The sequence below is a fragment of the Capra hircus genome, chromosome 16, assembly GCF_001704415.2.
Source record: "Capra hircus breed San Clemente chromosome 16, ASM170441v1, whole genome shotgun sequence".
Classification (NCBI taxonomy): Eukaryota; Metazoa; Chordata; class Mammalia; order Artiodactyla; family Bovidae; genus Capra; species Capra hircus.
Window position 1 is genome coordinate 48,316,947 of NC_030823.1, and position 15,106 is coordinate 48,332,052.

The 15,106-nt window shown below is 56.3% G+C and overlaps 1 protein-coding gene across 2 annotated transcripts in view; it reads right to left on the bottom strand.

Annotated features, from left to right (window-relative positions):
• PRDM16 (PR/SET domain 16) overlaps window positions 1-15,106 on the bottom strand; it is a 342,599-nt gene that overhangs the window by 176,929 nt on the left and 150,564 nt on the right. For both annotated transcript variants that reach the window (XM_018060471.1, XM_018060470.1), the window contains exon 3: window positions 2,488-2,538. In XM_018060471.1, coding sequence (XP_017915960.1) covers window positions 2,488-2,538 — 51 coding nt within the window. The remainder of the gene's footprint in view (window positions 1-2,487; window positions 2,539-15,106) is intronic.

Here is a 15,106-nt window from a genome sequence, read left to right on the forward strand (position 1 = left end):
TCTCAGCACCTCTTTCCCTCTCTCCCTCTCTGGGAAGTAACCAAATGGCTCCAGACACCAAGTTAAGGTTTCAATCATCGATCAATGTGACCCAGGGTGCCCACGCCATCACACTTGATGCCCCAAATGCCTTGCACTAAGTTTAGTGTGAGGATGGGAGAGTCCGGGGATTCAGAGGAGCGCTTCTCCCTGAGGGCAGGGGTATCCGGGGAGGTGGACAAAGCCTTAGTGCGGAGTCTCAGGGGCTGGGGATGGGAGAGTGGCTCTCAGAGCAACAATGACCCCAGCCCCTTAGGCTCTGCTGCCCGGCACTGGCCTCTCTCAGCTGCTATAGCTGCCATGGGCATCTGGTCTGGTTCCGTGGGCACCCTTCCAACGGGCCTTACAAAGGTCTGCATCTGAAGGGAGACTGTGCCAAGCTGGGCAGTTGTGAGTGGGTCCCTGGCTGGAGGATGCTTGTGCCCACTCCGTGTGGAGCTCTCAGAGGGACATCTGGGCCACAGTATTCAAGGCCTGCCCTCCACAGTTTGTAAAAAGGAGAGGCCACATTGGAGACAGCACCACCTCAGGGGATAGAGGATGCATCCCTTCCTCCTCACGACCTTAACCTTAGACTCCACCTTTTGACCTCCTGCCTTGAAGCTTGCCCCCAGGCCAGACAGCCACAACCGACTGCCTGACCCACCTCTCACCTCCCGCCCTGTGTGAGCTCCTTCTTAGAGGAAAGATGAAGGTTCCCTGTTCCTTTTAGTAGCTGAGAGAGGAGCTGACTATGGTTCCTCCAGGTGGTGGGTGGAAGCACCTCAGTTCTCTGAAACGCTGTGAAAGGCGCAAGGAAGCTGCTCAAGTTGCTCTGGCCACCTCCTCCTTTAAGAAAACAGAGTTCACTCCCAGGGTCGGGGAGCGGGGTCGGGGAGGGAGAGGGACATGGCCGGGATTCACTTTGGGGCCTGTGGATGCATTTCCAGGAAGAGAGGCCTCAGGCCCCCGGGCAGTGGACAGGGAGAGGACACTCTGTCCCAGCTCTGCTCAGACATAATTGCCCCCCGGGCCAGACACAGACGCGCTTATGGAGACAAATGAGGCCGAAGGTCACCCCTGCCAGAGGTCACCCCTGCCAGAGGTCACCACAGGGTCAGACCACATCCCCCATCACATGGGTTTTCTCTGAAATCAATGTCTCTGGGGTTGACCCTGGTGAAAAGGGAAGGCCTCGGCTCTTAGGGCTCAGACCCCTGGGATGGTGGGTCCCCCAGTTGCCCCGACACTAACCAGCCAGCCAGACACAGGAAGAAAGTCACAGAGATCGGCGGAACCAGCAAATTGCTTTCTTGTCACTTCCAGACCAAAAGAGGACTTTTCATGATGACAGGAATGTATGCTCAAGCAGTGTTTTTGGATCCTCCTGGGAGAGGAGACAGCACCTCACAAGCATAGCTCAGCGATTCTGACACTAAGAAAACAGCCCCCAACAGAGGCTGCATAGCCTTGTGCTGACCCATTGCCCCAGATGCCCACGCTGTGCTTCCTGACGCGGTCTGGGTACCCTGAGAAGATGGACTCTCTCAGCTTGGTCCGTACGATGCTTTGAAGTCAAGATGCCAGGAGAGAAAAGGCTATTTTGATGCTGGAAAACCCAAAGACTGCATCAGCTACCACACGTATTTATATCTGTGTGTTTGTGTGTCTGTGTGTTGTGTGCGTGTCTGTGTCTGTACAAGTGTGTGTCTATGTGTTTGTGTGTGTGCCTGTGTCTTTCTGCGTGGATGTATGTACATGTATATACTTATGCATGGATGGCCCAAATTCTCTAGATGTTGAACTCCAGCTGACAAACAGCTTCTGGGTTTTGGGGTGATTTCTGCACCCCTCCCCTCTGCTATCTGCCTAGCACGCACATGCAGGAATGTGCCCGCCTGTGGGTGGGTGCTCCCCTCTGTGTGTGTGTCGGGGGGTGTTTTCCTGGGCCTGGCCCACTCTCTGGGCCTTTCAGATCTCGTGTTTGTCGACCGGCTGTTATGCATCACCAGGGGATAAAGCCCACATTGACACTTTCTCTGTCGCCTGACACTCTGCTTACTCAACACGGTGCCTGAGCCATCTTCGGAGACTGAGAACAACGAAAGGCTTTGTTGAATCTGCAGCCAATTGTGCTTTTCTTCTCTATGTTCTTTTCATGTGAGTATCCATTGAAGATAGTTAAATAAACACAATCTGTATTTATTTCATTTCTATGCGACTGACTGGCCCAAAGCATTCCCACATGCGCGGGGCTCGCCTTGGTTCCCGGAACCAGGTTGGTTCTGTGAAGCGAGCTGCTACCTGCTGCCCCATGAAAGCCAGTATCCATCTTGATCCCTGGGGAATCACGTGTTCGACCGACCACAGATGGCCTCGCACTCGGGAGCTCAGGCTCAACCAGAGCGCAGGCTCGACGGGAGCGCAGGCTTGACAGGAGGGGAGAAGGCGCAGAACCAGCTTGCCTACCTTTTGGATGCAGCCCTCCTGTGATGACACCTCCGCATCCGTCAGCATTTGCTGCAAAACAATTTGGAAAAGGGTTGTTAGTTTCCGACTGAGCATGGTCCTCGAGCTACAGTGGGCTATACACATGCAAGCAGAGCGAGCAAGCTCTGAAATAATAGGGGTAAGGCGGGTGGCTTCTCCGTACTAAGAGAACTGGGGTCCTCCCCGATCACAGGGAGGAGCCACACTGTGGAGCTCAGCCACACTGTGGAGCTCACTGTGGTGACTGGGTACAGACTGCACATGTGGCTAGGGGCACTGTGGTGCTTGAAATGGGTAAGGGGCTCCTTCCTTGTTTCTTGGGGTGAGCCCCTACCCCAGCAGTGAGCAGTGGCAGCAGCAGGAAGTCTTCCCTCCTCCCACCACCATCCCGCCCATGGACATGGGCTTACGGAATTGAGGAAAGTGCCAGCCACCCTGGGTCTTTCTTCCACCCAACGGCTTTGACTTGGAGCTTTCCTTGGCTCAGCTCTGAAGAGCTGTAGCATTTTGCCTGGCTGGCATCTCCTCCTCAAAACCACCCAGTTCCACACCAGAGGGTGATGTTTCAGTGACAGGTCCCAGAGCCCTTTCTAAGCTATGCAAACTCACAAATTAGCAGCATCAACGGGATTTTCCCTTTTGGATCACAAGTACTCTGCACAAACACGTATATAAATTTGTGATGTCATTTATATAAGAATAGAAACCAAGATGGAAACCAATATTTGGAGAATAAGAAGAGAAATGGGGTCAAACCCAGGGGTTTTGTTCCCCCTCCCCTTATAACGACACCACTGCTTCTTGAATGACAAGCTCGGAGCAGAGTGCCCGCCAGTGCCCATGCAGGTCAGGTCAGAGGACCAAGACGCTCCATTCCAAACTCTGGCAGATCTGCCCAGACTCAGCTGTAATAACAATAAGTCATATTTTTAAATGTTGAGAATTCTAACCAATTGGGGATTTTATGTTTCTTTTAATAGATTCTGAAGTTGTGGTTTGGAATGCGACTAGGAGTGAAAACAGAGAATGAGGCAGAAGAGGCAGACACGGACACACCGGGGAAGTCTCTCCAGAAGGGCCAGTGAGAGGTCAGGCACCTAGGTGCTCAAGCCCTACCGGACCTAGGTGGACAGGCCCCAGGGGAGACGAGCTAGCTTTAGCCCTGGGGGCTAAGCTCTGCCAGCAGACGGGCCAGTGAGGCAGTCCTCTTGTCTGTCTGCTTTTCACTCCCAAATTCAGAGCCAAGAAGGGTGACTGGAGCCCGGGCAGCCCTAGGACAGGAGAAGAGAGGCAGACCGCCTGGGTCCCAGGAGAGCCTGTGTTGTCCAGGAAGAGGCCGTGCTCGCCAGGGAGGGAAAGGGATCACTCTCCTCCTCCAGGTTGCTCAGGCCTCACCCCACCTGGGGACCCTTGTCAGCATTACGCAGAACTGAAGGTCCCAGCATGGGCCCCGAGTCCTGCAGTTCACCCACTTGCCCCTTATGACAGGGTGGCTTGAATCAGAGGGAGAAACACTGTGTGTTAATTTTTCTAAGCCTCACAGTCTTCAGGGCCAGGACAAAACTGCGGAAGGGGCCCCCCATCCGAGCGACTCCCCTTCCCGGGTCCTGTCCCCTTGTGAAGGACAAAGCAGGTCCCCACCCAAGGCCTACCATGGAGGAGCCTGAGCCTGAAGACCTGGCGACGCCACTCCTCATTGCCTTGCTGCTGCGACCCCTCCCAGGGAAGGGGCCTTGGGGACCTCCTGCAGAGACACCCAGCAAGCATGCTGACCACCAGGCCACTGTCCTGGGGACACTGAGGAGCTGGACTTCTCAGCCAGGCCCAGCTCATGGCACTGCCACAGTCACTATTGATTTGGGGGGCAGCTGGAAACCGGAGGCTGCTTTTGGGAGACAAGAGTGCTCAGAGCAGTTCCTGCCCATGGCTCGAGGGCCTGTGCTGGTGGCAAAACTCCAGGCTGAGGGTACAGAAGTGGGTGTTCCAACGGTACCATCCTTGAAGGTCAAGATGCCAGTGCAACACACGGAGCAAGAGAGACCGGACAGAGGAGGCTCTCAGTGTAGGGCCAGGCTGGTTTGGACAAGGCAGATGAGGGTTCCTCTACTGTTCCTTGGAGCCTGGCCCTGGGCTCCCCTTGGACAGGCCCAGCTTGGGGTGCTTCAGCTACAGAATAGAGCCCCATCCAACCGTGTGATGCAGAGAGAGCTGGGGGCGTTAAGCCCAAGCTGGCCGACACTCCCATACAGAGGAAGTCTTCCTCCTGCCAAGAGATCTGAGTGGGTCCCAGGACCATCCTGTCCCAGCAACTTCTCTCTGCCTCCCACTCCCCCTGATGTGACAGCCACCTTGGCAGGTGTGACCACCATCACCCCTGCTCTTCACTGACTCGCTGACCTCGGGTGAAAGTCTGCCCCACGCACCCCTTCTGGAGCCTCTGTCCCAGCCTTCTTGCTGCCAAGTCCGCCGCTTTGCTGAAAACCCTCTTTATTTTGCTTGCCGAGCCCTCAGCACAGGCACTGCTGGCCAGCCGGCTGTTGGCAGTGGTGGTCTCTGCTCTCAAGCCCGTCTCCGCACCAGCAGAAGTATTAGGTGTGTTTTGATTAAGCAGTTTAGCCAAAAAAGTGAGGTTTGACCTGGAGCATTTGCTCCTCTCAAGGGTCTCGGTGCCAGGACTGAGCTAAGTGGGGTTGCTCAAAGCATCTTTTTTTGACTCTTAAAATAAATAGCCTCTGTTCTCCGAAAAGTCAGCCCAGAGGAGACACACATACACAGACATCCATATGCTCACAGCTCTGGAGTTCTGGCGTGTCCCCTGAGGGGGCTAGGCTTTCTGCTCGGTGTCACAAACGAATCCCAGAAGGTTTCTCTCCCTTCGAAATAGTCTGTTATTACAGGATCTGAAAACGTACAAACAGGAGGAAACCCAGATGGAGCTCCGAGCACGTGGCTTCCAAAACCAGAGAGAAACAGATGAAGGGCCCCTGCCTCCAGCCCGGCCTGTGGTCCAAGAGGTCATCAAGCGTTCTCACTTATTGACCTCTTCCTCTTGGCTTTGAAGCCCAGGCCTCTCTACCCTGTTCCTCTCTGTCCAACGCTAAAGCCACATTTCTACCTACCCAAAAAGGTGTATTTGTGTCTAGAAGTGGCTAAAAGATGATTACAAGGCCCCTCCCCTTGAATGGGCCTCTGTGGCCTGGGCTAGGGCCGTCTGTGCAGGTCATTGCCCAAGGCTGTCCTGGGAGGTGGGGCAGGGGGCCCCAGGGGTGGATGGAAGGATCCCCCTCCCATGCTGGCCTGGCCCTGAGCCTCACTCTACCACCCTCTAGGAGACTGGGCTGACAGGTCAAGCTCGAAGCTGGTGACCACCAGCCCCAACCTGTGGTGAGCTGCTTTGGACCACACATAGCCTCCTGTCACAGAAGGGTTTTAGACCAAATAAGCAGTGCCCTCAAATGGACCCAACGAACTGCTGATCAGAATCCATCAAACCGCCCCGTTGTCAGCTCATCTTAATCCCTGCAAAGAATACCCACAGCCTCAGGTGTGCATCCTCCCGTCCTGGGAAGACGAGCTTTTTCAAGAACAATTCTCAGGCTGAGTTTTCTGACCAAGTCCAAGTCCAAGTCCTACCATGATGGCCACATTCCCTGGTGTAAATGCCGCAGTGGCTGGCGCTGGGCTGTAGCGGTGACCGGAGGATAGTGCAGGCAGTCCTTCTGGGGGCCTTAGGCGGGGGTTCTGGAGGGGGTTGCTTCCCGGGCGCCTCCAAGGCGGCTCCCGCGTCCTGCTTACAGTAGCCCCATCTGGGCTAAAGCTGGGGTTACCCCGGCTTTAGAGATAGGAGACAGAATCTTGGGAGTTAGAGTGACAGGGCAAAGGTCAAAGAGCTGCTGGGCTGCTGGCAGCCACATCTGAGTCCGGCTTCCTGAATCCGGAGGAACAGTCTGGGAGGCTGCCGGGTGGTGCGTTGGGTAGAAGGGAGCCACACGCCGACCCTTCCGACCAGAGTCACACCTGAACCCCAGCCACAAGCTTGCAGGAGCCCCCCCACCCCCACCCCCTCGGCGGTGTGGCCTGGGTGGTGTCCTGCTGGCAGCGCCCCCAGGAACCATCAGGGCAGTTAGTCACTGGCCAGCCCGCTCTGGCTCCCAGAGCAAAGGCTCCAGCGGTGTTGACACAAACTCTTGAGCTCTCAACTGGGAGTGGGTCATATTTATTTATTTTTTGCATTAAAAAAAAAGGGAAAAAAAAACTCCGCTTGGCTGTGTTTGAGCTACAGAAATGATTTTTTTGAAAGGCGCCTTGGACACTGTTTTTCGCTTTTATGGCTAAACAGATACTTCTCAGTTCTTTCAAGTGAGATCCTACCCAATGAATGGAGACTCTCTCTTTACTCGTAAGAAAAATATTTACACAGTCAAGTACAGCACGAAAAAGGACCCAGGCTCCTTCAGAGGGCCCGGCCCGAAACGCATATAGGTCTCCTCGGCACGCTGTTTACATTCCCAGCCCTGCATCTCCGCCCTCCCCTCCCCTCCCAGGAGGCATTTCCCAAGCCTCCTGCTCAGGACCCTGAAGTCAGGGTCCTGGGAGCCCCACCATTCCCGGGTCAGACAGGAGGAACCAGCCCAGCTTGAGTGATAGTCAAGTCTCACCTTGCCTGCTTTCTCTGTTGGCCAACAAAAAACCCGGGCTCCATGCAAGGGCTTTAGCTAGACTCACCCCAATTTCCGCAGAACCCCCACCAGGCCGGCCAGGAGTGGGGGCCTCTGTCTCGACCTCTGTGGAGTGGCAGGGCCTCATTTGCACGAGTCTAGGGCGGACGGCTCTTCCTGGCCCACACGGCCCTGCATGGCCCCAGAGCTCTGGGCATGGCTTGCCGCTGTCAGATGTGCCCAGAACACTCTGTCCGCTGGCAACCCCCCCCGGACCATGGGCACAAGCCCCTCTGCCACACACGCTGCCTGGCCCGCAGCTATCAGGTGACCACACCTTCCCTTCTCCAGGATGGACGACTGAGTAAGTGAACGAATCTCTCCCCCCACACCAGGTTCATGGTCTAATCTGTCCTGGGCCCCTCACAGCCTCCTTCCAGAAGCAGCACTGGATGCTTTTTGTCTGCACTGCACCCTGGAAAGCGCCTGAGAGGCATTCAAAGAAATCTTAAAACCATGTTGTCCCAGCATCAGCTACTCTCGGGACGAGGCAGTGGCTCAAGCCCACTCTGTCCTCCAACATCAGCATGAACACAGAGGCCCCCTGAGAAAGTGGAATTGGAGGGGAGCAGGGTTGGGGGCAGGGGCAGAAGAGCTGGTCTGGAGATGGGAAGCGGCCACCAGGTGCAGAGAGGCCCATGGGTGTCCTCAAGTCCCAGGTGGGGGTTCAATTTGCCTCTGAGGGAGAATATGGATGTGGGTGCTGGCCGGCTGCTGGATGGGGGGCAGGGAGCAGGGAAGGAAGGAGGATCCACACAGTGGGGGAGGGAGGGCCACCTTGTGTAAGGCCTGGACTCTACGTGGTTTCAGTCCCTGGGTCTTCCCTTCTCAACTTGTGCTGATGTGCTGTGGTGGGCTCTGGGGTGGTGAGGGGGTGAGGTGGTGGTGGGCTGGGGCGGTCACTGGACAGAGCTCAGGCGCTCGGCCCCATTCCCCACCACCAGCTGGGGACCTGTAAGAGGCTGCCCAAAGGAACACCAGAGAAACAGCAGAGAACAGAGGACTGGGAGGGCCGGGTGCCATGGTGCACTCCCTGTTGTGGTTCAGTCACTAAGTCGTGTCTGACTGCAACCCCATGAACTACAGCACACCAGGCTTCCGTGTCTTTCACTATCTCCTAGAGTTTGCTCAAACTCACATTCTTTGAGTTGGTGATGCCATCCAACCATCGCAGCCTCTGTCGCCCCTTCTCCATCTGCCTTCAATCTTTCCCAACATCAGGGTCTTTTCCAATGAGTTAGCTCTTCGCATCAAATGACCAAAGTATTGGAGCTTCAGCTTCAGTCCTTCCAATGAATATTCAGGGTTGATTTCCTTCAGGATTGACTGGTTGATCACCTTGCTGTCTAAGGCACTCTCAAGAGTCTTTTCCAGTTCGGCTCACACTAGGTGTTAAATTCAGAACGCCTGAGGAAGAGCTGTCACCACAGTCTTTACAGATGAGAAAGGTGCTCAGAGAGGTAGATTAACCTTCCCACATGTGCACAACTGTGAGGGAGGGCAGAGGTGGGAGCTGTCGGCCCCTCAGGCATTGAGAGGATGGGTCAGGGGCACGGACAGAGGGTGGGACGGGGCAGCTTCTTCTTAAAGGAATGACTGGAGGCAGCCCAGGTGCTCACCTGCCTGGCCTCTGGTTCCTGGTCACCCAGGCACCTGACAGAGCAGGGTTCCCCCTGCACCTGGCTTGTAGAGAAATAAGGGCAGTGCCCCCAACCCCTAGTGCCCCAACCCCTTCCCACCCAAAAGCCACCTTGTTAACAGCTCAGTGCCTGATCTGTCCTCACTGAAAATGCTCCCCCAGCAGAGGGCAATTCCTTGATCCTTAACTTGGAAACACAGGCCCCTCTGAACCATCTGGGTAGGGGTCTTGTCTCTCACTCCCGCCAGCTCCTGGCCCAGGCAGCAACTTACCCAGGCCCTCCCTAGGCCTTTCCCCCAGGCTTCCAGGGCTGAGACACAAGGCTCTGATGCCATGGGGGAACATGAGCTGAGTTGGGGGCAGGGCTTAGGATGACCACCTTCCTTTGTGGTGGCGGTTGTCTGGGAGGATTACTTGCAAGGATTCCTGCTCCCCTGGTCTGCCCCCCAAAGCTATTCCTTTCAAGAGAGAAGAGGTGCAGGTTACCCCAGCTCAGGACACCCAACCTCTGGCAGAATCTTGCCAACCAAGGCTCTGAATTCTCTCCCAGGCCCGAAACAGGCTCTGCATACACTGGGCGGCTCAGGGTCTCAGAGCCCGAGTCCCTGGATGATGTTCAGCCCTTTCTGTCACCACTCTCTGAACCGGGTGGGCTGGGTCCAGCCCTGACCTGGCCTAGGAGCCCCTGCCCTCTTGTCCTGGCCCCAGAGGGAGTTCTTTCCCAGAGGTGCTACCTGGGGGCTCCTGTCCAGCTGAGCTCTGGACACAGAGAGAACATGCTGACAGCCCAGGCCATGAGGGAGCTAGGGTGGGGGCGCTGACCAGGCAGGAGTGGCAGGAGGAAACTGCTGGGTCCACACTGTCTCAGGGTCCGAGCCTCTCCTGTGCCAGGCGGTGAGCTGAGGGCTGAGCCCAGGCCGGGGCTCCGCAGTCCCTTGTCCTGAGGAGATGCATGTCCAGTGTCGCCCCTGCCCTCGAGGGACAGCTTCCTCCTCCTGCTTCCGGAGGATTGATGTCCCCAGGGGAAGTGCATGTAAATCATAAGAGCAGCGTGACGTGCGGCACATCCAATCAATGACTCGTGACAAGCTGTAACTTTCAGTGCGTCCAAGGGCCTCGCGATAGCCAGCTCCGGGAACTGGACACATGCCCCCAGAAGCCAGGAGAAGATTTTGCAGAACTATCTGTTCCTGGATCAGGGACCAGAGTTTCCTCCTGAGGGTCTGGGTTCAAGAGGTAGAAGCCAAGAGCTAGAAGAAGCTTGTGGGCTTGCATGCCTGCGGAAGAGTCCTGAATTTTCTAGAATGTTCTTTCATGTTCCAAAAACCGAGGGTCCCCAAGTGGCTGACCCTTCTGCAGCCCCAGAGCACTGTTCATCCATCGCGGGTGTCAGGCCTGTGTAGGACTTGCCTCCTGTGGCTTCCCGGCTGTGCTCAATCCCATTCACCTGAATAACACCAGGCTCCACCCATTGCAAACTGGAGGTGGCTCTGCCCACTCGTGTCTGAAAATGCATCCTCCCAGGACCCCTGTGGGCCGGGTGTGACCTGCTTCCTGGCCTTCCGATAGCCTCATGGCCCAGCTTCGCCTGGATACCTGGATGACAGCCCATCTGGAGAAGCTGCCTGGGGGACCCCTCAGCCCAGTGACTCTGCACCTCAGCGTCTCCCGAGGGGGAAATAAATCACAGGTCAATTATCGGTTCTACACGTACATTTGTCTTTTATCCTCAACCCTTTTTAGTTATAGAAATAACCTGCGTATTGACAGAATCATATTAATGCACTACAGCCTGACCCTGCTTATCAATAACTTGTTTGTTAGATGATCTTTAATAATCATAAGTGAGGAAGAAAGGGTCAAGGATCCCGGCAATGACTGCTTGACACACGCATGTTTGACGTCCTGAGACCCAAGGTTGGGGTGGGGGTGGAAATGGACTGATGCTGAAATGTGACGACCCCACTCCCCTACCATGAATCCCTTGGGATTCAGGCCTTTCTTGGGCACTGAATTCTCACCCCTTCCACTGGGGTTTGGGGTCACCTTTAATAACTCAGAGGTGAGCAGGTCAGAAGTGATCACCCCACATTTCAGCACACATTTCAACTCCCACAGTCACGTCAGGCAGCACAAAGGCACAAAGAAGTGAAAGACATGATGTGAAAAGGCAGCTCCCGGTGGCCCCTGTGCCTGTGGAGCAATGACCTCGGGGCAGAAGGCCCGTCCCCATCCAATTCTGGCCTCATCCAATCCTCACCCTTTAATTAGTCCAGGTCTTCACTCTGCAGATATTTGAGGATCCTCTCACTTTGAGGATGGCCACCTTCCATGCTGGCGAAGCCAGAGGTACAGCATTTCCATTACCGACAGTAATAAGGTGGCAACGAGAGTAATAGGAGCCAAGCTGTCAGCCGCAGAGGCACTATAATCTCTAGCAATGCCCAGTTGCCTGCTGAGCGCAGAGAGGTTGATTTCTTCATCCAGCATCACACAGCTGGGATTCCAACCAGGCTACACAGGAGCCCTTGGGAGGTTGTGTGGCCTCCACAGAACTGGCTCCATTTGGGGTGTGGGTGGGGGGCAGTGAGGAGGAGGGAAGGGAGGGTGAGAAAAGGAGCTGGGTTCTCTCTCCCACAAAGGGATGTTTCCAATCTGGGGGGAGGAGACAGCGCGGCAGAGCCCGAGAGCCGGGCTTCGGTCACAGCTGCCGTGCTAACTCGAGACCACCGTGCGTGGGGGCGGTGGGCGGGGGGGAGCCGCCGAACAAGACCGCACACTTTCCTAATGGGACCCAATTACAGCAGCAGCTGTGTCGAGGAATTCCGTGCTGATCCGCTGTGAAAAATGGGCAGCCTCTGGAATCCTGCAGCATCCACGCAACTGCCATGCAGCCAGGAGCCCCCAGGGCCCTGGCTTGCTCTCTGGGGGGCAGGGTGAACCAGCAGAGCAAGGCCAGCCCACCCACCCCCACTTGGCCTCAGATTCCCAAGCAACCTCCTGCCCCAGGGCCCCCTCCTTCTGCATTTCCAGCTCAGGATCAGGAGGGAATTCGGGAGGACTTCCCAGACTCAGCCAAGCCCATGGCTCAGGCCGCCTGTCCCTGTCCTGGGGACACCTCTCAGGGCTTCCTGACTGACATGGAGCATCAGCTGGACCCTCCTCCCTCAGGTGCCTGGCCTGGCGGGAGAGGCCTCAGAGCAACACAGAGATTCCTAGCTCAGAGATGATTCTTCTGTACTTGGTACCTGTGTGTTCCCGCTCACCAGCCTCGACTTGCTCGTCTGAGAAATGGGGGCATGCGAATGTGTGCTGCACCAGGCTGTTCCTCGGGAGCACAGTGATGCCCTGCTGAGGAAGTAAATTCTCGTGTTGTGTATGACCACCCAGGCTCAGACACCGAGACCCCCTCCTGGGGTGGGGGGAGGGGAGTAGCCACCAAGAAGGGGCCTCAAAGACCACAGCAGGGAGTAGAGGGCCTCCTGGGCTGCCCTGGCCTCTGGCAGGGTTGGCAGGGTAAATCTAGCCTGTGGCCTGTGTCCCCATGTCCTGTGAGCTATGAGGCCCGTTACATGATAAAGGGTGGTGAAAATACACAACATAAGACGGGATGGCTTGTGGAACAAAAAGCCCGCCTGTTACTGTCTGGTCCTCAGCAGAAGCAGCACGCAGGCCTCCAGCCCAGCGAAGACACTGTGGCCGGAGGATGGAGGTGGGAGGTCTCATGTCCTCGGAGATGTGGGCACAATGCTTCCTGAAACACACACAATCTGTGTGAGCTTGGAGGAGGTTCCCCTGTCCCCAGGCAGCTCTGCTCAGTGACCAAGACACGGGGCAGCTAGAGAGCTGGGTTCCCAGAACACCTGATCCTGCAGACAGCTGCCGCGGCCGCCCGGCCGGCCCGGCCCCCCCCCCAGAGCGCATTCTCAGCTGCAGCCTCCCGCCGGGAAGAGACGGTGTGAAATTGGAAGCAGTTTGAAACCACCCTGTTCCTTGTCTTTCTTTCTTTTTTTCCTGTTTTCCAACAAGATGTGCTCAGAGTTGTCACAAGGGAAATCTCCAAACCCCCCGCTGGGATTTCTACCTCTAGCCCCTCAGTATCCTGGAACGTTTACCTCCCCTGAGATGGGGAGACCCTTCCCGGGGTTGGGCCTGGCGGCCACCAGGGCCTGCCTCATTGAGGTTCTCAATGGGAAGTGTGGGGGCCTTGGGAAGTGTGGGTAGGGGGTGTGTCCTCATGACACCAGGGAACCCGGATGGCACTCCGATCGCACCCTTGCCGCCGCCACTTTTTGGAGAGCCATCTGGATGGTCAGGGATGGACCTAGCTGTCACACAGGCAGCTCTGGCTCCCAAGACCTCAGGAGGGGAGGTCGGTGCCCGAAACTGTCCTCTGTCAACTCCACTTTACGACGACACTGCAGGGACCCGGGGACATGCCCGTCCCACCTCGGGCCACAGTGACACACCCAGAAGCGTGGAGAACGCGATCACCAGTGACACACAGGCACTCGGAGCACCTGCTGAGCACCCTGACTTCTGCGTGGACAGTGACTTTACTCTGCATGGACCATGTCTCCTCTTTCTCATGAGTCACTGGGGCAGAGGAGGTCGCATCCATGCAGAGAGCACAAATCACCCCCGCATCGCCCCCCACCCCTGAGGTCTGGATCCCACTGCTCTCCTGGGGGCCTGAGTCCAGCAGCCAAAACCTCAGCACACCTGCACACCTGCTGCCTTCCTTCCTGCTTTCAGTCCTGAGAGCAAAGCAAGAGCCTCTTCAACTCTTCTCTGGTTTTCCTGCAATGGCCAGAGGTAAGCCTGGGCATCTGGAACCCCGTCCGTGGACCTGGAGGGATGGCGCCCATCAGTCATGGGATCTGCAGCAAGAGTGGACACAGGCTTGAGCCACATGATGGGGTCACACTGATAAGCTTACTGCCGTGCCTGTCACTTTAACATGACAAGGTCACCCTCCGCCTGCGGGATGGTCTCAGAGAACTGACCTCCATTAGTGCAGGGGGCAGAGTGAGCACAGGGGCATGTGTGTCCCCAGGGCTGTGTGGGGGTGTGTGCTCAGGAGGGCACTCAGGGGCCCTGCAGGCCACGTACCTCTCTGGTCCTGCCCCACAGCTCTGAGCTGGTCTGCGGGCCATCAGCGTGGCCGGGGACAGTCCACCCAGCCCATGCCTGGGAGAACATGGCCTCAGGGAAACATTGACCACATCCTCAGAAATTTTCTTGGTAGGATTTTTAAAGCTCTATTCTTGGAGTTGGGAGATTTTGTTCGGCAGCATAATTTATTTGCTTTTTCCAAAGACTGAGAAGAGAACTGAGGTCAGCCAGGATGTGAACCGCACAAGGTCTGAGCAAGTGCTGCCTGTGCTGGGGGCAGGGGAGGTGCCCAGCATGCCCCATACCCAGTTTGGGAAACAGAGACAGGAAGAGATGGAGGAGACAGAGGCAGAGAAGCAAAGATAGAGACCTAGATGGGAAAGAGACAGACACAGGGAGATAGAGACAGAGGGAGAAAGAAACAGAGAGACAGAAGGAGAGAGATGGAGGAGACAGAGACGGGGCTGGGGGAGTGGGGAGACAGAGACAATGCAAGCAGCCCCCTGAGGATCCACCTGGCAGGAGCCCTGGGGAGCCAGGGTCCCCAGGGGCGGTGGGGCGCAGAGACAGAGACCCAGGTCCGACCAGCAGAGCTCAGCAGGCCTGCACTTGCGGGGGAGTGGGGGCTCCTGGGCCAGGACAGCCTGAGCTCCTCAAGGTGAAACTTCAAGCATGGACGCCCAAGTGGCCTCAGCTTGGCCTGTGGTTCAAACTGGCCCAGCTCTACTCAGAAAAAACAAGTCCATACAAACAAGTCCCACTTCTCAGTACTTGGGGTGAGGAGTAAGATGGGCCCCTGTGCCAGTGGTGGCCCTTTTGCCCACCCTGGATAGCATGACCCCTCCTCCAGTCCCTGTTCAGGACCCGGGAGGTGGGCAAGCCCTTTGTCTCCACAGCCTCACTTTGGTGCTTAGTTTGGTTTACCGGTCCTGATTACGGTGCATTCATGTTCTTACAGAAAGATTCTGCTCGGTGTGGGCTGCCAGCTTAGCAGAGCCGCCGAGCAGATGGAAGCAGAACTTTGGGTCACTTTCCTTCCCCAGATCCGCACCTGGGGCATTTCATTTATGGGAGCAAACATATCTGCATACATTTGATTGTTCAAGTTTCCTCCCTGGAAACCCGG